At 43.9% G+C, this 21,880-nt stretch overlaps 1 protein-coding gene across 1 annotated transcript in view; it reads right to left on the bottom strand.

The window, feature by feature from the left end:
• PINX1 (PIN2/TERF1 interacting, telomerase inhibitor 1) overlaps window positions 1-21,880 on the bottom strand; it is a 73,825-nt gene that overhangs the window by 47,486 nt on the left and 4,459 nt on the right. Inside the window, exons 3-6 of the mRNA XM_015419550.1 lie at window positions 17,245-17,337; window positions 14,928-15,006; window positions 12,363-12,455; window positions 11,747-11,823 (exon numbers count right to left, since the gene is read on the bottom strand). Coding sequence (XP_015275036.1) covers window positions 11,747-11,823; window positions 12,363-12,455; window positions 14,928-15,006; window positions 17,245-17,337 — 342 coding nt within the window. The remainder of the gene's footprint in view (window positions 1-11,746; window positions 11,824-12,362; window positions 12,456-14,927; window positions 15,007-17,244; window positions 17,338-21,880) is intronic.

Raw genomic sequence — 21,880 nt, 5'->3', positions numbered from 1 at the left:
TTTTGTGTATGTTGAAGGAAAATATATAAAACTTTTTTATAAGTTATTAGACATGAAAATGCAAGATGAGGTGGTAAAAGAAGCAGTGGTTAAATAGTCACAAAATATAGGTCATAACATACGATTAGAACAATGGGAAAAGGTATGGAAAGGTAATATAAAGCTCATTAAAGCTGTGTCTTATAAGGAAAACATATATAAAATGTTTTATAGATGGCATATGACACCTGAAAATTTAGCTAAATGGTATCCAAATATGTCAAATGTATGTTGGAAATGTAATTGAAAAACTGGCTCTTTTTACCATATGTAGTGGACATGTGATATTGTTAAAAAATATTGGCTATGGATACATGAGATAGTACAAAAATACTTGGCACAAATGTACCTTTCATACCAGAATTGTATATATTAAATATGGTTCCACAAAATTTTAACAGGCAAGATGTATATATGATTATACAAATTGTAACAACAGCTAGAATTTTATATGCAAAATACTGGAAAAAAGAAGAGACACCGACAAAGGAAGAACTAATTTTCCGGTTGTTAGATGCGGCAAAAACAGACACATTAACTTTACAATTACATGAAAAACAAGAAGGGAATTTTGAAAATGGGTGAGATTTTATAACTGGATGCAAAATTATCTTGCAGAACTTAAATCACGAATTGTAACAAAAACTTTACAGACAAAGCGTAGAAGATTTAGAGTCTACAAGTATATTGGAATTTAAGCTGATGTATGAGTATAGTATCCATTCTGTTAGAGGCTTTCTATTCTGTTTCTTTGTCTTTTTTCGTTTTTCTGTAGTATCTTTCTATGAAACCAATAAAATCTGTTTCCCAAAAAAAAAGAAAAAAGAGAGAGACTTTGTTTTTGGGGCCCAGGGTAAAGCAAGGGAAGAGGTTTAAGATCTGAAGTTTTGTCCCCTTTGATTTGTTATTCTTTTGTTGATCTTCATGTATTATTACTACTTCATAGTGTTTGGCATTGGGCAGGCCTAAAGTCTAAATGTCTACACCCACAAAAAAGAAATAAGCACATGAAACTTTCTCATAAAACATTCAGAGAACTGTGACAACATAAAAACCTCACATGATCATTTCACCTAATGATCCAGTACCCCATTTCCAAAAGCCCACATACAGGACATGAAACACCAGTTTTCCTCTGCTTGTCTCCACCCAAGCAACTTGTATTCAGAATTCACTGCTCCTGAATATGGAGGTTTCATTTGGCCATCATCATATCAATACTCATTGATGGGAGCTATTTTCCATTTATTTGTCTAATTCCCTTTTAAACTTATCTAGACCAATAAGAGTTTCAACTATGGTGTCAGATTCCAGCCTGGAAGCCTCTTCCTAGACATTTGGAGGAGGTGGTGGTGGTGCTTGTTATCCAATGAAAAGAGAAGACATTCAGCAAACCATAGAACCGTAGAGCTGGAAGGGACCTCCAGGGTCATCTAGTCGAAACACCTAAACAGTGCAGGAAATTCACAACTACTTACCTCCCTACACCCTCGGTGACCCCTGCTCCATGCCCAAAAGATGGCAAAAACCCTCCACGATCCCTGGCCAAACTGGCCCGGAAAAAACTGCTTCCTGACCCCAAAGTGGTGATCAGCATTTCTCTGGGCATGTAAGAAAGGGCCATGGGAACAAAGCAATGATGCAACCCTCCCTGCCCTCCCTCTCATGGATCTGCCTAAGCTCACAGAATCAGCATTGCTGTCAGATGGCCATCTAGCCTCTGTTTGAAAACCACCAAAGAAAAAGAGCCCACCACCTCCCGAGGAAGACTGTTCCACTGAGGAACTGCTCTGTCAGGAAGGTCTTCCCAAATGTTCAGACAGATTCTTTTACAGCTTCTCAATATGAGTTCTGACTGAGCTCTGGTACAGTAAACAAGATTCTGGGTTCAAATACAAACCCAGAAATAACTTATGGGCACCATCCCCCATTAACAAGCCGATAACCACTTCTGACCGCCTTCATCACAGGGTTTTTGTCCTCCTCCTTCATGATTTTTCCTTGTGCAAAAAGCAACGGCAGCAAAATGGGAGAGAGATAGTAGGGGGAAATAAAGGGGGGGGGGAACACATTGCAAAAAAGTAGTAATCCAGCTTTCAGCCAAAGCACAGCTAAAAAATGACTAAGTTTTCTTGATATATGAATTTGTGGGGGAACCATTTATCAATGCGGCTGTTTACCTCCACAGAGGAGTCCCTCAAGCCGAAGAGTTGTGTCATTCCCCTTTGACTGATTAATTAGCCAATCAGGGGACATTTTTCACTGTGAGGCATGATGGGTTATCCCAGCTAATGTTTGGTCTCTAATGGCGACACATTAGAGCCAACTCGGCTCTTTTAGCCTATCGAAGTGACCGAATGGGAAGGCAAGATGATAAATCAAAACCCACTTCCCCCTCTCAGTTTTGCTTCGGTCTCTAACAAAACCCCTAAGGAATGAACAGCTAGAGGGAAGATTCTTCACCAATAAAAGGGGGGGGGGGAGAGGAAGCAGGAAAAAACCCTACAAGGTCTACAATGGCCCTGCACTCGTTTCTGTGCAGTGGACACATTTCTTCTCCTCTTGATTAACACAATACCTATACAAGAAGCAACAGTCCATCAATACTTAGCTTCTTTCTTTCCTCAGGAACCCCCCAAAGTAATGCCAAATGCCAGGGGGCACCCCCACCCCCTGAACAGGCACCAGCTCAAACTAAACACTGCTGAGGAAATGCTCCTGTGACTCAGACTGCTCTGCTCAGAAAGCCCATGAACTGATGCTGTGCAAAGCTAAGGGAGTGCCGACTCTGATATTTCACCAGAAATGCACACTGGTTGTGAATGCACCTTAGTGTGTTAGGCTGCGGGCACAGTGCCCATGAGGAGGGAGGGGCTGTGACATCTGCTTGGCATGCAGAAGGTCCCAGGTTCAATCCCTGGCATCTCCAGTTTAAAGGATGAGGTAGTAGGTGATGTGAAAGACCACTACCTGAGACCCTGGAGAGTTGCTGCCAGTCTGAGTAGACTGTACTGATATTGATGGACCAATGGTTTGATTCAGTATAAGGCTGCTTTATGTGTCAAGCCACAACAGTGGCACTGTGTCTCTGGCCTGCTGCCCTCACTAACCCTCTAAGTAAGTTTATACCTGCCCTCCCCCATCTACCATCTTGAAGACATGCTTAATTACTTTCTTCTTCCAGCAAGTATTTGAACTAAGATAAGTATTTCATTGTGTATTTCTATTTACTGCTGCTGGTTTTAAGAGAACAGCTGTTTTTAATCTGGTTTTACAGCTTTTTGTACATAAATATTCAACATGGGACTGAAAATGCTGGGCACTGTTCAAAAATTCTGTACACGGAATGCCTTGTTTCCACACATTCAGAGGTTTTTGCACCCCTCCCCCCAAGCTCCTGGGGTCCCAGGGTCCATGGGACCCACACAGAGGAACAGCCATGCGAGCCGTAGGGGTTGCAGAGACGAAATACAAGGAGGTAAAATCTCTCCTCCTCCCTTTTCTGCAAGATCAACTCCACTGTGGGGTCAGTTTCATCCCGACGTTCCTCCTCACTCCAGCCCACTGACCCTCATGGCCATCCCTCTGCATGGATCCTGCAAGCTCAGGAATTATCATTCTGGGGACTGGAAAGACTTGCAGCAAAGGGAAGAAATGTGGGGAAACTATGCCTCCTGCCCACAGATTGTTGGATACTGCCCGTTATATACATATATTTTATATACATGTATGTGTGTGTGTGTGTGTATATATATGTATGTATGTATGTATGTATGTATGTATGTAGCATTATTTTGAAAGTTAACATGTTCAAATGTCAACGTACGACAAGATCTTTGATGCAATCATGTGCCTTGACCAAGTGGCACCCAGAGTCAATGGCTCTTTTATTTTTCTCTCCCGCCTAACGCAATGCCCAGGTTTTATCCGGGCCAGGATTCGACAGCCTTGGAATCAGTTTTTAGCACCAACTCACCACCCTGAGGCATACAATATGGATAAGAGAGAAAATCTGCAAGCAACCATGTTTATCCATTGAAAACAGCTTCTATGGAAGTACAGCAAAATAATACCTCTGAGGACCAATGGAAAAATCATCAAGCAGCAGGCAAGCTTTTGTGTGCCTCAGAATTCTTCTTCAGGCGGCATGTTAAGCAAAAGAGCAAGACTGGTAGGGGGGAGACGAAAAATGTGCTGCCTGGTGTGGGATAACCTCCCTCTTCCAAATGCAGGCAGAGGCAACAAGAAGGGAGAAGGTGCTTTCCCAGGTACAATTAGGTTAGACTGCATGTAATCACACACATTATTATAGAGTCACATTTGCTGTAACACTTCAGGAACATTACATTTTATTTATTATCCTGCCTTTCTTCCCAACAAAGACCCAAAGTGGCTTACATTATTTTCCTCTCCTCCACACAACCACCCTGCAAAGTAGGTCAGGCTGAGTGTGTGTCACTGGCCCAATGTCACCCAGCAAGCTCCCATGGAATCCAGTCCAGGTCTACCAGATGCAAGATCAATGCTGGATACTGGTGAGGACAATTGTTTACATCTATTCCTTTAGCACGATAGCAAACAGTATCACTGTCCTGCTGGTCTCAGTGGGCCACTGCAGTTTCTACACAGTTCTGTAACTGCATGATGGTTCATTGCAAATGTGTTAACAGATATTTTCACTGGACTGTATTTTGATTAACAGGCTTCTCTTCAGGCTTGGAAGCTTAAGGCATTCGCAAGAATAATCCAAAGTTACCTAAAGTTAAGGTATCACACTACCTGTCCACTCCTGCCTTAGATAGTGGAAAAATATGAACACATATTATTCTTAATACGTCTCCTGAGCACCCACACCAGACTACATATTTATTTGACAGAGGGCACACTCTGTTCCAAAGTGCCAGTGCCCTGTTCCTCTATTTTTGTCCCCTCTAACCCATCTGCCATTGGAAATCTGCCCCTCTTTGGACCTTTTCCAATTTGAAGACAATCATCCAGCACACAAGGAATGCTACCCCATTGTGCAGAAGTACTTTGGTATGTGCAAGTCTTGGAGCCCGCAAACATCCACAGCAGCAGGGTTGTCGTCAACACTATTTTTAAAACTGAAGAGGGGAAAGAAAGCCAGCTAGGAGGACCAAGCACGTTCCACTAGGACTAGAGAGATGAGCGTTCGCAGCCCACCACACCTGTGGACTCACTCAGCCCTGTCTTGTACTCTTCTCAACTCAAATGCCTTACCCTGCAAACCCCTTCTGGCAGCACCTCTGTTCTCCGTCTCTGGCACACCACAGCCAAGGGAAAGCTGGTGAACAAACTGTTAAGTCTTGCCTCTGAACCAGGGCACCGGATCATTTCGCCTCGTGTTCCTTTTCCAGTCTTAACAACCCCCGCCCCAAAGCGACTTTCTAGTTCTTATGGTTTCAGCCATGAGGGCTGTGTGGTCACAAAAATGGCCAACAGTTTTTAGAGCCAAATGTGCAGTGCCACAATCCGTGCTCAACACCTTCAGTAATTACCAGGAAATGCGAGTCAGAGGAGGAAACTCTGGAGAGAAAAATACACTAGTGATCAGGAAATTGCCGGAAGCTGAGAGAAGCAGTTAGAGGAACAGTAATCCAATATGACTAAACAAGGGAAGGAATCATCTCAGAAAACAGAAGGCGGCAAGGTTGCTTTGCAAAGAGAAGCCACATCTCGCTATCAACTCGCAAGCTCGAAAGGACAGCTTTTACTACACTGGCTCTACAAATATCATACATAAAGAGGGCACCTTTAAAAAAACAAAAGGGTTGCTGGATGTGTCAGATTTGTGACGCCTTATTTTCATTCTCTAACAGTGTTCTTTCAAATGTGTGCCTCCTTCCCTGGTGAGGCCAAGCGATACCCAACTCACACTACTTAGTTCCCAAACTGCAGCCCCTTCCCCAAATCCTCTGACTCTTTCAGGAACACTTTTGCCTGTGATAAGGCCTTGTCAGGAAATACAGCTGGATGGAGGAAGGAAATAGTGAGCAGAAATTAAAAATGTATATTTTTAGTAAAGGGGGGGGGGGTTCCAGGAAGTTCAACCAGATAGGAACTAAAAGGAATTTGTTTTTCTGCCTCCCCGGCTTCGAAGTGAGGAAATTTTAAGGCAAAGGGGAACAGGGGAAGCCACATAATGAATTCCCCATTCTGGATCTGAGGCGGCTTGGGACCCCAAAGCAGGTCTCTGGAGAGTGGTCTAATGGCCAATCAATATTTTCAATTGCTTCATTGTCTCCCTGAGTAAACTGCCGACAATTCCAATTTAGTACACACAAAGAGGGAAGGCCATTGTTTTGATATCTGAGGGGGAAGGGGAAACCCCCCCCCCCCAAGGAACAGACAAACCCCTCTGTAGTTTTGTTTAGCCCCAACATTTGTCTGGAAGAACAGAAGCTCCCGAACTGGAATAAGCCCAATGTTTGCCAAAGAGAAAGGGAGTTATGTGGCATTTGGAAAGGGATGGAGGGGCATGGAGGGATATTTCTTGACTGTTCCAATCCGGGTTGGGGGGAGAGGAAGGAGACTATTGCAGAGAATCAAAGCTTATGAATCAGGTTCTGGAGTTAATCCTACAGAGCATTGCCAAAGACAGCTTTCAGGGGTATTGGGTGGGGCCAGTGAGTCATAGAGACAGTGCTGAACTGGATTGGGAGCATAACAGACCTTTGAAGTGGGGGCGTACATGATCCTGTGATGCTTGAAGGGCTCAAGCATGGGAGAGGGGGGGGGGGGGGGGGGGGGTTTTTTGGGTATGTTTTACCAGTACCAAGAAGGACTGGGTCCAGGCTGCAAGCCTCTTGCCCACCATCTCACCCACGGTCATTTTGGAAACAAAATAACTGACAAAGATGTACATGGATGGGGAAAATGGGATATAAATTTAAAGTAATAAAGATCGATTTTTTTTTCTTGCATGACTTATAATGCTGCAATTCTGGGATGGGGTTGTGTGTGTTCCAAGTTTGTGTTTCTTGGTCCCAGACTTTTAAAAAATTAGTTTAATTGTGCAGTGTGAGTCTTGTTGCAATGGATCACTCCTGCAGAGTGATCACAAATGGGCTGCTGGCAGTGGAAGGCAGAACATTCAGGAAGGGCAAAACCACCACCCCCCTTCTTCTCCTTCTGTGACAAAGGACACTGGGGCCCAACCAGAAGGCCTCTGGTTTCAAGTCCTGCCTGATTTTGACACCAGCCAGCCAATACTTCCTCTAAGCTGTGGAGTCTTGTGAGCAAAAATTCTACTTTGTGAGCTACTGGCATTAAAGTTGTGAGCGAGCTACTGCATAAATTAGTTTGCTCTGCAGCCATCCTTCCTGAACTATGACAAAAATGTGTGAGCCGGAGGCTCAAAAACTGTGAGCTAGCTCATACTAACTCAGCTTAGAGGGAACACTGCAGCCAACCAGTCTGGAATTCATGGCCTGACACAGCTTTGGCAGCCCATTCCCGAAAACACAAAACAATTTATTTAAAAGGTAATTTTTTTTTAAACCCAGCAGTTTAATCCAGTGAGTAGTAACAAACAGTACCCAAAATGCTAAAATAGTTCCCTCAGATGCTGGAAGGAATATGAAGACACTCACAAAACTGCCTGATGCTGAGTCAGGCCATTGGTTGAAAGATCAGCAGTGTCTGACTGGCAGCAACTCCACAGGGCCTCAGGTTTATCTCTTCCACGCCAAATGCTACCTGAGCCTTTTAGCTGGAGCTGTTGAGGATTGAACCTGGGACCTTCTGTGTGCAAAGACTCTGCCCTACCACTGAACTCCACCCCTTCCCTGACAGGAAGGATGCAATGGACTCATGAAGCTGCCTGATATTGGGCCAGATCGCTGGTCTAATAACGCCAGTGTTGTCTAACTCTGACTGGGAGCAGCTCTCCAGGTTCTCAGGTCTTTCAAATCTTCAACTATGTCATCCTTTTAACTGGAGATGCTGGGGATTCAACCTGGGACCTTCTGCATGCCAACCGGACGTTCTACTCTTGAGTCACGGCCTGTTTTCACTTTGTGTGTAAATGCGAGCAAACCAAGGTGCTGCCTGAACCTGGGGGGGGGGGATTCCATGATGTCATCACAGAAAAGTCCCGGTCCCTCCTCCTAACCTCTAAAGATGGACAGCTGGAGTAGGGGCTCCAAAAATAATCTCATATGGAAGCAACTTTGGCATGAGATTAAAATGTATTTGTTCTTGGACAGACTCTGCTGATTGAAAGTGGTGTGTCCTCTGTTATATTTATTTAGAAAACTTTGACACTGCCTCTCCAGGACCCTGTCCGAGGCAGCTTACAAGTAGAAACAATACCATAAAATCATTGTAAACTATCAATATCAATGCAAAAATGAGCCATTAAAAACAAGCCAGGGACATGAGAACAGTGTAAATATAACCACTGAGCACTCTAAAAAATATCCACAGAACAGAGCATAAAATAACTAAAAAGATAAAGCCCTTAGTCGAAAGCCTGAGTAAAAAACAAATGTTCCAGCCCAGCAGCTAAAAGAAAGTAAGGTATGTGCCAGGCAAGCCTCAAGGGAAGGCATTCCAAGGGTGAGGTGCCACCACTGAAAATGCCCTGTCTTTACGTGCTACCCCCTGCCTCTGAACGGGTTTAAAAGCCAATCTTAACTGGTTGGCTGAACAATACAGGACATGGTTGTTCAAATATTTTGGCCACAAGTCATTTAGGGCCTTAAAAATAAGAACCAGCACTTTGAATTGTTCCTGGGAACAGATGGACAGCCAGTGCAGATCTTTCAGCACAGAGTGATGCAATCCCTATAGTCAACCCATGACAATAGCTGGGCCACTGCATTTTAGACCAGTCAAACTTTTGATTTTAAATCCTGTCCTGGTTTCATTAGCTCTGCTAGTTTTAAGTACTACTATTATAAAGCAAGAGAGAAAAGTATTGCTTTCGTACTTTTAGTATCGAGAGCAGGGAGAATCAAGATTTCTGCTGATTTTATGTTTTAAAGTTATATTGATGAGCGTTTTTATGATGGATGTCCATTCAGACAAGCAGAGGAGAGCTCCTTCTTGCTTGCTTTGGCCTTCCTGCTTTTTTTTCTGCTGAACTCTCTCTGTAGAAAGCACCACTGGTTAAGGTAAATTTTGACATGCCCAGGTCCCACTGGAATGAGATTATAGCAGTTGTCAGTATTATGTAAGCGGCCAAACAGCTTCTGGATAAGCAGAGGAGGAGGAGGAGGAGGAGGAGGGGGAGAGTCAGCCCCTGGGCACAGCAGAGACTCCAAGAACCCAGATGACGGCAGCGCTTCAAGTCGAGAGATTTAAACACTAAGCAAGGTGGGTAACAAGTTATGTGAGCGGTAGTACAAGCTGTTCCTCACCTGGCTGGCCCACCCAGTGGTGCCTTTAGGGAAGGCTGAGTCAGTCAGCCTAACAGCAGAACCCCAGGTCTTTCTTCTGACAGACAGCAGCACTTCCTATCTGGACAGGAAAAGATACAGGGCTGTTCTCTTCCAGCATTTCCCCGCTCCTGCAGGCATGACAGTGACACATTCCAGGATTCGAGAGCTAGGCATTTGAGCGCCAATCTGGCAAGGCCTGGAAGACAGCTCAGAGATGCAGGAGGAGCGGCATGGAGCTGAGGGACTGAAGCATGGCCAATAAGGGTCATGGCAGCTCTGAGAAAACAACCCAATCTGAGGCAGCCCTGCCGGACTGAGTGGTCCACAGCCTGTCTGAACATAGGGCAGTACAGGGTCGTGAGTGCTCTTCCAAAGGAAATTCCCTGCTACCCTTTCTGCTACCCCCTCCCCAAGAAAAAAGAAGCTCAGCTTTGTGAATTATGACATCCATGTTGAGATTATGTTTTTCTTTCATCAGGTAGTTTTCATTACTAAAAACGCTTCCTTCTCTGTCCCTCCCCCAACATCCAACTCAGCATGCATGAGCAGTCAGAGCAGGCTCAGAGGGACCCTCTACTGCTGTTAAACCAGAGAAAGCAGATTAACATCATCACCCGTGGCTTCCCTAAGGAGTGCGTGCGTGTGTGTGTGTGTGTGTGTGTGTGTGTGTGTGTGGGACCTGCTGAGGTGGCTGCCGTTAGAAATAAGATGATGGACAAGATGCAGTCTCCACAATACCATATAGTTTCAGATTGAAGTTTTCTACTCATGCTCTGAGTTCTGGTACAAACTTATGAGTTTTGGGTCAAATACACACCCTTGAATCAGCAACCAGTCCTCAGGCCAGCAAACCTCAGTCCTTTTCGGCTGGGGCTTCCATCCTTGCCTGAGCGGCATATGAGCTCCCTGCTCATGGCTCTTAGTTCCCATGAAATCTCCCCTGCTTCTGCCTTCCCTTCTTTCTTATCTGCTTGATCCTAAGTTGGCCAGTGTCCCCCCCCCCCCCCGCCAAATAAATGAAGACCTCATGTTACCTAAGGGGGGGAAGAGTCAGATTCTTACAAACCCCCTCCCCCAAATTAACAGCGTTCTATTCCACATTTAGTACTTCCACTGTTCCGCTATCAGCGGGAAACAGAATCAATGTTTCACACAGCAGTATTTTCCCATTCAAAAGCATGGCTCTCCTCCACAGCAGAGTCAAAAGCAGCCAGTGTGTTACTGGCTCCTCTCAGATTGGTCACCAAAAAGTCAGCCAAGGAAGCCCGTCTTCTTCCCCTTCCCACTCTCAGGAGTGGATTAATACAGAAGGACTTTCTCCATGTATGCAGCTCCTTGGGGAAAGCTGCCAAAATCAGGTAACTTTTACCAGTTACTGTATTGGTCAGTTCAGTGATGCTCACCTACGGCACTAAAACTTACAAGCTAGCAGCACTTATGTTAATAGAGTCGTAAAAAGGTTACACATTCATGCTCCCTGGCTCATCTTTCAATCAAACATTTCCTGATCTGTCATCTTTGCAATCACATTACACAGGGGAAGGGGCTACCCTGCAGGACATTTTACAATGACAGCGCAGTCAGGAAAACAGAAGTGTATACCCAACTATTAGTTATTTAAAACATTTATATCCAGTCTTTCCATTCAGTTAGGGCCCTCAAGGTGGAAACCAGCTAAAAAGATGTTAAAAAGCAACTTTAGAAACACTACATACCTAAAAAAGCCAACAATTAAAAACAAAGAAGAAGGAGGGTCAGTAAGGGAACGCCAGATGAAACAGAAAAGTCCTCACGTGCTGGTGGGAGATAGCGATGAAAGGGGACAGACTAATCTCCCTGAGTGAATTCCGTAATTTTGGTCCCACTGTTGAGAAAGGCCCTTTTTGAGGTTGCCCCTTGGCAAACCCACCACCCTTGAGGTTGCCCCTTGGCAAACCCACCACCCTTCCTGCCAAACCCACCACCCTTCCTGCCAGGGCACAAACTGTGTTTTGCTGTCCCAAACAGAGTGCTACTGTTCCACCCGAAGCCAAAATATCACTACAAACAGTAAAGTCAGGAAGTCAACACAGAAAGCCCTTGACTGCAATGGTTGGGCAGGAGCTGGATTCTCTGCAGGAACTGTGTGAATGAACCAGGGCAATTCTAAACAAAACCGCTACTATAAAAGTGAGTACCAAGTACAGCAGCGACACAGTGAAGGCTATAACTGCTGAATTCATGCAAAGGTATCGTGGCATTGATTTCAAACAAAGCTTAAGTTAAAAGTCTTGCTTCCTCTCAGACAGAAGACAATCACTCACCAGAGTTTTCTTGCTCTTCTGGCGTTTCCCAAAAATGCAGGACAAATCATCTTCACTTCGGGAAGAGAGATCTTTTCCTGAAGAGAGTGATGGAGAATAATTAGCTGTGTTCTTGAGGAATATAGTCAGTGCAGTGTACACTCTGTACACAGGACCGATGAAAAGAACCCTCCACATTTCCCCAGAAAGTAACAAAATTCTGGGGCAAGACAGCAATACTTTTGTGAGATTCCCATTCATTTGAGTGGGGCTTGATAGGCAAAAATTATTGTTAGATCAGCCCCTTATTCTGCAACCTATAACAATGTGAAGATAAGTACATTGGGAATTACCTGTTTTTCATACATGATTTATTCTGTTTGAATTAGGTATGAAAAGGAGCAGTTTCTCAGTTTCTGCACTAATTCTCCCCAACCCAACCTTCCACCCCGTCTTGCCCACTTAAGTTAGTCTGTATCCCCTCTGTGAAGGGAGACTGTCATTTCTATAGCCTGTTTAGCACTCAGCATACTACTGAGGCCTCCTTTACAATTAGGTGTTGCCAGGAATCCAGCTGTCCAGAAAACTACTCCGCCAACTCAGCATCACTTTTGAGTTTTATCTGCCTCTATTTTACCTTTGGCAAATTTCACATAGTGAACCCGTTTCCGAGAGATCTTGGATTTCTCCTCAAGATTAAACGTTTTCTTTTGCTCCCCAGGTGCAGACTCTACAACACAAACACAGAATATTGCATGAGACTAATAAATGCCTGGAAGACAGGGCAATAGAAAAGGACCAGGGCTCAGTGGGAGAGCACTTGCTTTGCCTGCAAAAGGTCCCAGGTAAACCCCTGGCATCTCCAGTTAAAAAAATAAAGTGGTGATTCAGTGACGATTTGAAAGACTTCTATCAGTCAGAGAATATGGACCTTGACAGACCAATGCTCCTACCCATAAGAAGGCAGCTTTACACATTTATGGCTTCCTCACTTCTAATCAGATTGCTGGGAAAAAGATCAACAACCTCAGATATGCAGACAATACCACTCTAATGGCAGAAAGTGAAGAGGACCTAAAGAGCCTCTTGCTCAGGGTAGAAGAGAAGAGCGCAAAAGTGGGCTTGAAGCTCAACATCAAAAAAACTAAGTTCATGGCATCCGGCCCCATCACTCCTTGGCAAATAGAAGGGGAAGTCGTGGAAGTAGTGACAGGATGAAATGGTTAGACAGTGTCATAGATGCAACGAACATGAAATTGAGCAAACTTCAGAGGACGGCGGAAGAAAGGAGGGCCTGGCGTGATCTTGTCCATGGAATCGCGAAGAGTTGGACTCGACTGTGCTACTAAACAACAACACTTCTATAGGGCACTACTAGACTCAGATCTGGGATACTTTCTCCATGTTATGCTTCCATGGTTCATTCACACTGGGGACCCTCACTGTGAGGAACTTCAGTTCTGCACAGGTCACATGACTGCTTCAGTCAGGACTAAACTGCTGCTCTTCCTCTTAGATTCATCCCCAAGCATGATGAAGACCGCTCCCATCCTGTTTTTAGCCAACAGAATATGTTTTTACACCTTTCACCTCTGCTGCCCATCAACCAGTAGCTGACCCTACTGCAAATGAAGACCAATGCCAATGAAACTATGTTCAAACTTCTGCATAGGGGAATTCAGAGCAACCCATATTTTTTTCTTCTTCTTCTTTTTTTTAAAATATTTTTTATTATCATTATTGTGTAGTTAGGTAATGTTACACTTTAAAATAGCAGCAGCGATGACAAAATATATGTGACAACAAGAAGAAAAGGGGCACAGCAACCATATCATTTACAATACCATCATTTACATATCATTTACAATACTATTATAATATATAAACAATTTTGATAAACTGACAACCATTAACTTCTGTGAAAAAACAATCTATTTAGCAAAATCCTTTTGTAGCCTCAACAAAATAGGAGGAGCTTATATTTGGCAGCTTTAATAGCCTCCCATTCAAAACATTCTAAATCTATCTTTTCTACTAAAGGGAACCAAATACTTAACGGATTAGAGAGCAACCCATATCCATGCATAACCATCACCCATTTGTGGGTTTTTGGGGCAATCAGCCTGTAGGCAGGAAAAGCAGAACCCAGAGTTTCCCTAATGTTGGCTTTGATCCCATGGAGGATTTCTGCAGATGAAAGGTGGGGTGATTTTCACCAATCCATCCCCTCCTGCTGCAGACCTCTCAACTTTCCCCATGCTGCTGCCCGGGGGGGGGGGCTCCTTTTCACCCCAGAGCAACACTGGGGTGGCGTATTCTAGGCTGCAACAGGAGGGGGAAAGGAAAGTTGCTTTCTGTGAGAAGAAATCACTTCCATTCACTGAAATCACCACTGGATCCAAGCCCAGAGACTTTGCATGGAGGCAGAAACACCCATGCCGTTTCCCCACAACCACTCCCTGCACTGGAATTACGAGGAATCCCCAAGGAAGACAGAATCATTTCCCTGTTTATGTTCTCAGCACACCTTTGCCACCAAGTCTCTGCTTGAGCCTCTGCCTTTCCCTGCTGCACCTCACTACTAGACAGTCTCTCAGCTGGGCTCCAATACCCAGAGTGAGCTAAGCTGGGCATAAAAATGCCTGAAGCAACAGAGAGCAGCTGGCAAGTAAATGGTGGGAGGATGCTTTAGCACCCCTTATCTTTTGTTTTAAGAAGTAGATCCCCACCACCACTGACATGAATGGGGTTTGCCTGTGTGGCTCACTGCCAATTACACACACGTGGGTGATGGTTGTACATGGCTATCTACATATGGGTTGCTCTGAATATCCTATGCATTACCTTGCACATAGTTTCATTTGCAGAATGCAAAGGAGCAGCTACTGGTTGATGGACCACATAGGTCGTCTTCATCATGTCTAGCCTGGCCTTCAAACATTTGTTCATTGCATTCGCACTTCACAGTCTTCTCCTAAAGTGTCTTCAGCACCCACCTGGAAACACGTAGCGTGGCCTACAGCTGCACTATATTTTAATCTCAGAAAAGAGATTACAGTGTTTTGGTTTTGATCTCAACAATAGCACTAGTGCCCTCATGTGGCCAAGAGGTGGAATTCCATTATATTAAGAGCTTCCCAGAACACTGATTCTCCAAGGACACATTACTGTTGGCACCCCTTTGCAAAGTTTGCTACTGTACCTGCACCATCCTGTCCGTGGCAGTTGTTCAGGTTTGCCAGAAGCTGGTTGAAGTCATCCTGGTGGGCAATCCAGTTGTCCTACAAACATCACACAAGAAGCAGGCTGCATTTTTACTTTTTTATGCAGCACGGGTCTTTACAGAGTAATGTAAGTTTTTTTTTTAAAAAAAGACAGTTCCTGTCCCAAGAAGGTTACAATGTAAATTGGCACAGAGGGAGAAGCAGGAAAGGATAAGGAGAAAAAGGAATTGGAGAACCAGCGGGGAATTCTTTTTGTGACTAGACATTTTAGGATAATTCCTTCCAGATGTTGCATAAGCTCATACATCAGTAACCACAGTTCAGAACCCACACCACGGCTTCAGCTTCAAAATGTACAGAGAAACTACATTTTAATGCTGTTCATTTAGCTGTCAGTCTTTTGAGCACTCTACATCACACATAAATCCCCCCCCCCCCCAACTCCTATGTCATAACAGCCTCCGGAGCAAAGGTTGGACACTGAGGCTTGTCAATTTGGGTGCCACTAAACCAAATCTAAGGCGCTGCAGTGGCTCAAGTGGTTAAGACACTGAACTGCAGGCTGGAAGGTTGGTAGTTCAGCAGTTCGAGACCCGAGTGCCACATGATGGAGTGAGCTCCCGTCTCTGGTTCCAGCTCCTGCCAGCCCAGCAGTTCAAAAGCAAGAAATTGCAAGTAGATAAAAAGGTACTGCTTTGGTGGGAAGGGAACAGCGTTCGATGCACCTCGGCGTTTAGTCATGCCGGCCACATGACCACGGAGAAGTCTTTGGACAGTGCTGGCTCTTCAGCTTGGAAACGGAGATGAGCACCGCAACCCTAGAGTCAGATTCGACTAGCTTTCAAGCAAGGGAAACCTTTACCTTTAAAATCAAATTTAGACTAAACTGTGGTTAGCAAAACCCACAGGTTCCCATCCTGGCTTTCTGGCTGATCCCAAGTAATAGGTTGTAGCAGGGCTCTTTTTGTAGAAAAAGCCCAGCAGGAACTCATTAGCATAATAGGCCACACCCAACAGCAGGAACTCATTAGCATATTAGTCTACACCCCTGACAGCACAGCTCATTATCACATTAGGTCGCACCCCCATGTTACCAGAAGTGTGGTTATCCAGCCACACCCACCTTTCCCTTCTTATTCTGTTTACCTTGTTTGTTGTCAAAACCCAGGGCTTTTTTGTATCAGGAACTCCTTTGCATGTTAGGCCACACACCCCTAATGTAGCCAATCCTAATGAGTTTCTGCTGTTGGGTGTGTCCTATTATGCTAATGAGTTCCTGCTGGGTGTGGCCAACTTGGGAGACAGCCGGAACTTCGTTCCTGTGCGTTTCTGCCCCAAACTAGCCCTGGGTTGTAGGTCTGGACACCTTACCAAAGCATAGGTAGCGTTCCATAATCATGGTTTGGTCTGATTCTGTACTTGACTCAGTGACTTCATCCACAAGTAACACCAATCCATGGCTTGTGTTGTACATTTTTATTATTTAGATCTTGCTATTCTGTGTTTTCCCCCCCCAGTGGGGACCCAAAGCGGCTTACAACATCCTCCTCCTCTCCTCCCTTCTATCTTCATAACAACCCTGTCAAGCAGGTTAGGCTGAGAGTGACTGGCTCAACGCCACCAAGCTAGCTTCCGTGGCAGAGTGGGCTTCAAACTAGGTTTTCCAAATCCTAGTCTGGTACTTAAACGGCTAGACCACACTGACTCTCACACCACAGTCCGGCACTGCATGAGTGAACCTTCAGCTCATCTGCTTCCCCATGTGCTTTGGGCCCCTTCCTTTCATGGCAAACTGGAGCCTGCCACTGTTGTATTGTACTTGTCCTCCAAACCTGAACTGGAAACTACAAAAAGAGTCTGCAACAAAATAGGAAATCTGGGCAGTAACCGGAGCACTGGGGGGTGGTGGTGGTGGTGGAAGAAGAGAGGCAGAACAGACCTGAAGCTTGGCCACTGTTTGACCATTCTATCCAATCCAGACCAATGGCTTTCTGCGAAAATCAAAATCCGATCCGATCACAGCCAATAGACAACCGGAAATTCACCCCAAGATGCAAATTCAGGTGCCGAGAAAAGCTGACAACTGTGTCTTCGCAATGCACATTAACTGTATTTGCATATTGCCGGTTTTGTGTGATCAATTACGCGAGCCACGAAGAAGGACACAAGTGATCTGGCCACCATGGAAGCCCTGCCTCCAGAAAATATTTCAGCACAGATAATATTTGTATTTAATAAAAACTCTGAACCTGAGAGCTTCCAAGGCTTATTCATGCCAAATTTTGTTCTGCTCACCTCATGGTTAATAGATGCTCCTAAGCCAAGACTGTTGTTCTTCACTCGGACTCTGATGTGCTCCGTCTTTCCTTGTTCTTGAGCCCCAAGCCCCTACGTCAAAACAAGAGGCAAAAGCAGGAGCGTCAAATACAGGGATGCAGCAACCTGTTGTCAGTTTGAAAGAGACTAGCACTGCTGCAACTGAGTCTACTTTGGGGCATGCCATTAAGGGTTCCAGCATCCTCTGTAGCTGACAGGCTGGCCTACACAGGCAGCTTCCAGCCCCTCCCCAGCTGAAGGTGACTGGCCTCTCTCCCCCCGGGCTTTCTGCCCAAGCCAGAAAAGGAACGGAGTGCAAGGACATCACTTGCAGCCTGCGCAACCAAACAGTACACCCTCTTGCCTCTCACAGCAGGTATTTGTATACATTTGTGTCTGCATTTAAGTCTACTCCCCTTCTTTTAAAAAGCTGCTGAAAAGTAAAAAGCACCCAGAAAAAAAGCCTTGAAAATCAGAAAAGTTCTACTATTTGAGTAGATGCATACAAATTGTGCCACAAGGAACTTGCAATACATGACTACAGCTTTGTAGTGCCAACAGAAACTGAATTTCCAAATAAATCTGAACTCTAAATATATACATATATCCTACTGTAGTCAAGTAAATATGATAGACTTTGGCTGCAATCCTACAGACACCTTTCCCGGGAATAAGCCACATTGAGTATTATAATTATTTGAAATATTTTAAAACATTATTATTTAAACAGGGGAACCAAGTAGAACTGCTTAGGACTGGTTTCTTTGGCTCACAAACATGTTAGTCTTTATGGTGCCAGAAGATTCTTGGTTGTATTAGATTCAAATGACTAACAAGGCTACCATACTAGACTTCATCACTGCTACACAAGTGATGTCTGTATCAAGATTCAAAATAATCCAATTGCATTGCTGAACAAAAAAGCAACGTTCATCTTCAAAACAAAGGTGCTCCTCTGGTCCAATATTGCCTAGAACACAACTGCTGTACCACAGACTTCACAAAGCAATAGAATGTTATTGGAAAAAAGAGGCAGAGTGGGTTTTGAGACTGAAAACGCGGGTCCCTAGTGGGTTAAATGAAAGTCTGGAGTTGCTACAACTCATATGAGATAAAAACTCTGTTCCACTTACGCTCTTTTCTCTAACCTTAGCTGCTTCCTGGAAACATTACTGTACAGGTTATTTATGTTCAACCATGCTTAATGTCTGTCTGTGAGACCAGCCTGTATTGCTCTGTTTAAGAACTGTCCTTCTAAGAACAAGCATTCTATAGTATGTTCTTACAATGGACCTGTCAGGAAATAGATAATCGTCCATGAAACATTTCTGGTTCCTGGGATGTCATTTTTCTCACATGCTCAGTTACTACTGTCTTTTCCAAATTGGTCTTTAAATATGTGTTTGTAATGACATGTGTCTTAAGACGTCTATACTTATATTATTTAAATAGATCCCCAATAAAGTACAGGCAAAATCTGCAGGAGTCATCAAGTCTCAGAACGTATGTTTTCCCCCCTGAACCAATTGATTTTTTGCCTTTTTTTGTTTTGACTCTGTTAAGAGGCTAGGAGTTATACTGGACTCAGCATTACTGTTGGAGAAACAAGTTCATGAATCTGTAAAAAACACCCCACCCACTTATTTCCAGCTTATTTTAGCCTGGATGATGGCTGATCTGGCTACCTGGTTCCATGCGATGGTAACATTAAGACTAGACTACTGTGTATGTGTGTGTTAAGTGCCGTCAAGTCACTTTTGACTTATGGTGACCCTACGAATTAATGACCTGCAAAATGTCCTATTGTAAAAAGCCTTGCTCAGGTCTTGCAAGCAGAGGAACATGGCTTCCTTTATCGAGTCAATACATTTCATGTTGGGTCTCCCTGTTTTCTTGCTGGCTTAAACGTCTTCTAGCATTTTTTCCAGTGACTCTTGCCTTCTCATAATGCGGACAAAACAGTCGTGAGAGTCTGACCCACAAATCAAGATAGTCAACAAGACTTAGAAAGAAAATATTATCTATATATTGTTACCAATAGACACTACATAACAATGAACAAATTCCATCAAATCATAAGAAAATCTGTGTTGCCTGGGATCCATCAGAAACTAAGTAGCATGCTTGCAGCCTGAATACTTTTGAGATCAGCATCCTACCACTAAAGGCATTATTTTTCCTGATTCCGTGTATAGCACTTTTATGAGCATGAAAGCTCTTGTACTACTTTCTAGAATATTTCCTGAGGAAGATCTGTTTCTTGAAACGTGGTTATAAAATCCAGAGACGATGTTGATGCATTCTTATACAAGGATTTTCTTATGATTTGATGGAATTTGTACATTGTTGTGTAGTGTTTATTTGCAACAATATATAGATAATATTTTCTTTGTAAGACTTGTTGACTATCTTGATTTGTGGGTCAGACTCTCACAACTGTTTTCTCAGTATTTGTTTCTAGACCAGGTCATGATTGTTCACATTTGTCTTCTCATATGACCAAAATACGATAGCCTCAGTTTAGCTATTTTAGCTTCTACAGAGTTCAGGCTTGATTTGGCCCACTTGTCTTTTTGGTGGTTGGTGGTCCACAGCATCTATAAAACTCTCCAACACATTTCAAAAGAATCAACTATCTTCCTGTCAGCTTTTCCATTGTCAATTTTTCACACCCGTAAATAGAAATGGAGAATACTGTGTATTAATTATTTTGATCTTGGTCGCCGGCAACACACCCTTGCACTTTTTTTTTTTTTAAACAGGTTTGAATCCTCACTTGTGCCATGGAAGCCCATTGGGCAACGCTGAGCCAGCCCCATGGTCCCAGCCCAACCTACCTCACAGGGTTGCTGTAAGGAAAAACTGGAGAAGTTGGTGAAGAGGCCAGCAGTGGAGAAGGGGTGGCCAGCTGAGTGGTTCACAGCAAGGTGGAAGAGATGGCTGCAGTGAGGCCATGGCAGCAGTACAGTGGCTGGGCCCACCCAAGGAGGCGAGGAAAGCGGCACCAGCAGGGAAGGAGGCTGCCCCAGCCTGGGAATCCTTGCACTTAAGGATCTTTTCCAACTCCTTCATGGCTGCCGTCTGCCGTCTCAATCTCCTCCTGATTTCTTGGTTTCAGTCTCCCTTTTAGTTGATGATTGAGCCAAGGAACAGAAAATCTTTAACAATTTCAATTTCCTCATCAACCTTAACGTTGTGTGATTCCCCAATAACCACTTTTGTCTTCTTGATGCTCAGCTGTAATCCTGCTTTGACACTTTCTGCTTTAGCCTTCAGCAGTAGTTGTCTCCAGTCTTCACTGTTTTTTACCAGCAATGTGGTGACATCTGCATATCTCAAACTGTTAACATTCTTTCAACCAATTTTCACTCCACTTTCATCTAAAACTAATCTGGCTTTTCTTATATGTTCTACATATAGATTGGATAAGGACATAAAATACATCCTCATATGACACCTTTGCCAATTGGAAATCACTCTGTTTCTCCATATTCTGTCCTAACAGTGGCCTCTCGTCCAGAGTATAGGTTGCACATCAAAACAGACATTGCAACACATCTGTTTCTTTTAAAACCAGCCATAGCTTTTCATGATCCACACAGTCAAAAGCTTTGCTGTAATCTATGAAACGCAAGCTGATCTTCTTCTTTTCTTCAGTAATTCTTTTGTATGCTCCAGTCACCAGCATACATTTGCAATATGATTGCTAGTGACTCTTTATTTTCTAAATCCACCTTGAACATCTGGCATCTCTCATTCAATATGTGATAAGCCTTTGTTGTAAGATTTGAGCATTGCTTTACTTGCATGAGATGCTTTACTTGCATAAAAAATTAATGTAATGGTCCGATAGCTGCTGCAATCTTTGACGTCTCTTTTTTTGGAACTGGAACGTAGATTGAGAGTTTCCTGTCTGTGTGGCATTATTTTGTTTTCTGCACTTGTTGGCACAATCTTGTTGCTACTGTAATGCACTCTAAATAGGTCTCCCCTTGAAATCAACTTGGAGACTCCAATTGCTGCAGAATGCTGCAGCTTGGTTACTATTGTGAGCTGGGCAGAGCATAAATATTATGCCCATTTTGAACTCACTCCACTGGCCACCTGTTAGTTACCAAACTCAATTAATGGTACTGGCTGTCAAGTACAAAGCCCTACATGGACCCTCATGTCTGTAAGATTGCCTCTCCCCCATGCTCTGTCATGACAGGTTTGCTTATCTGAGCAGAGCCTCTTGGAGATCCCACTCTGCAAGTGGCCAAGATCAATGACTTCCTGTCCACATGCTTTCTCTGCAGTGGCTCCCAACCTGTGAAATGGCCTGCCTCAGGTCCGGAAGGGCTCCACACGGCTGATATTTTACTAACTGTGTAAAACAGAATTGTTCAGGAGGGTATTTTTAGAAAGGAAATAGGGTTACATCATAAAGGATTGATCCAAGAAAATGCACTGGTTACTACTTATGTAATACCACGTTCTGCATTGTTTAACATGACATGTTTAATTCTTAAGCTTTGTTTCAAATTTCTACAATCCTAGCCTTATTCTTCATTTACATTGTGTAATCCATCTTGAGTCTCAATGAGAAAGGCAGACTACAAATAAGGTTAATAAA

Source organism: Gekko japonicus, unplaced genomic scaffold (assembly GCF_001447785.1).
Source record: "Gekko japonicus isolate JY-2015 unplaced genomic scaffold, Gekko_japonicus_V1.1 scaffold7, whole genome shotgun sequence".
Taxonomy (NCBI): Eukaryota; Metazoa; Chordata; class Lepidosauria; order Squamata; family Gekkonidae; genus Gekko; species Gekko japonicus.
Note: the sequence above shows the minus strand (reverse complement) of the source record. Positions and strands in the feature narration are given on the sequence as shown.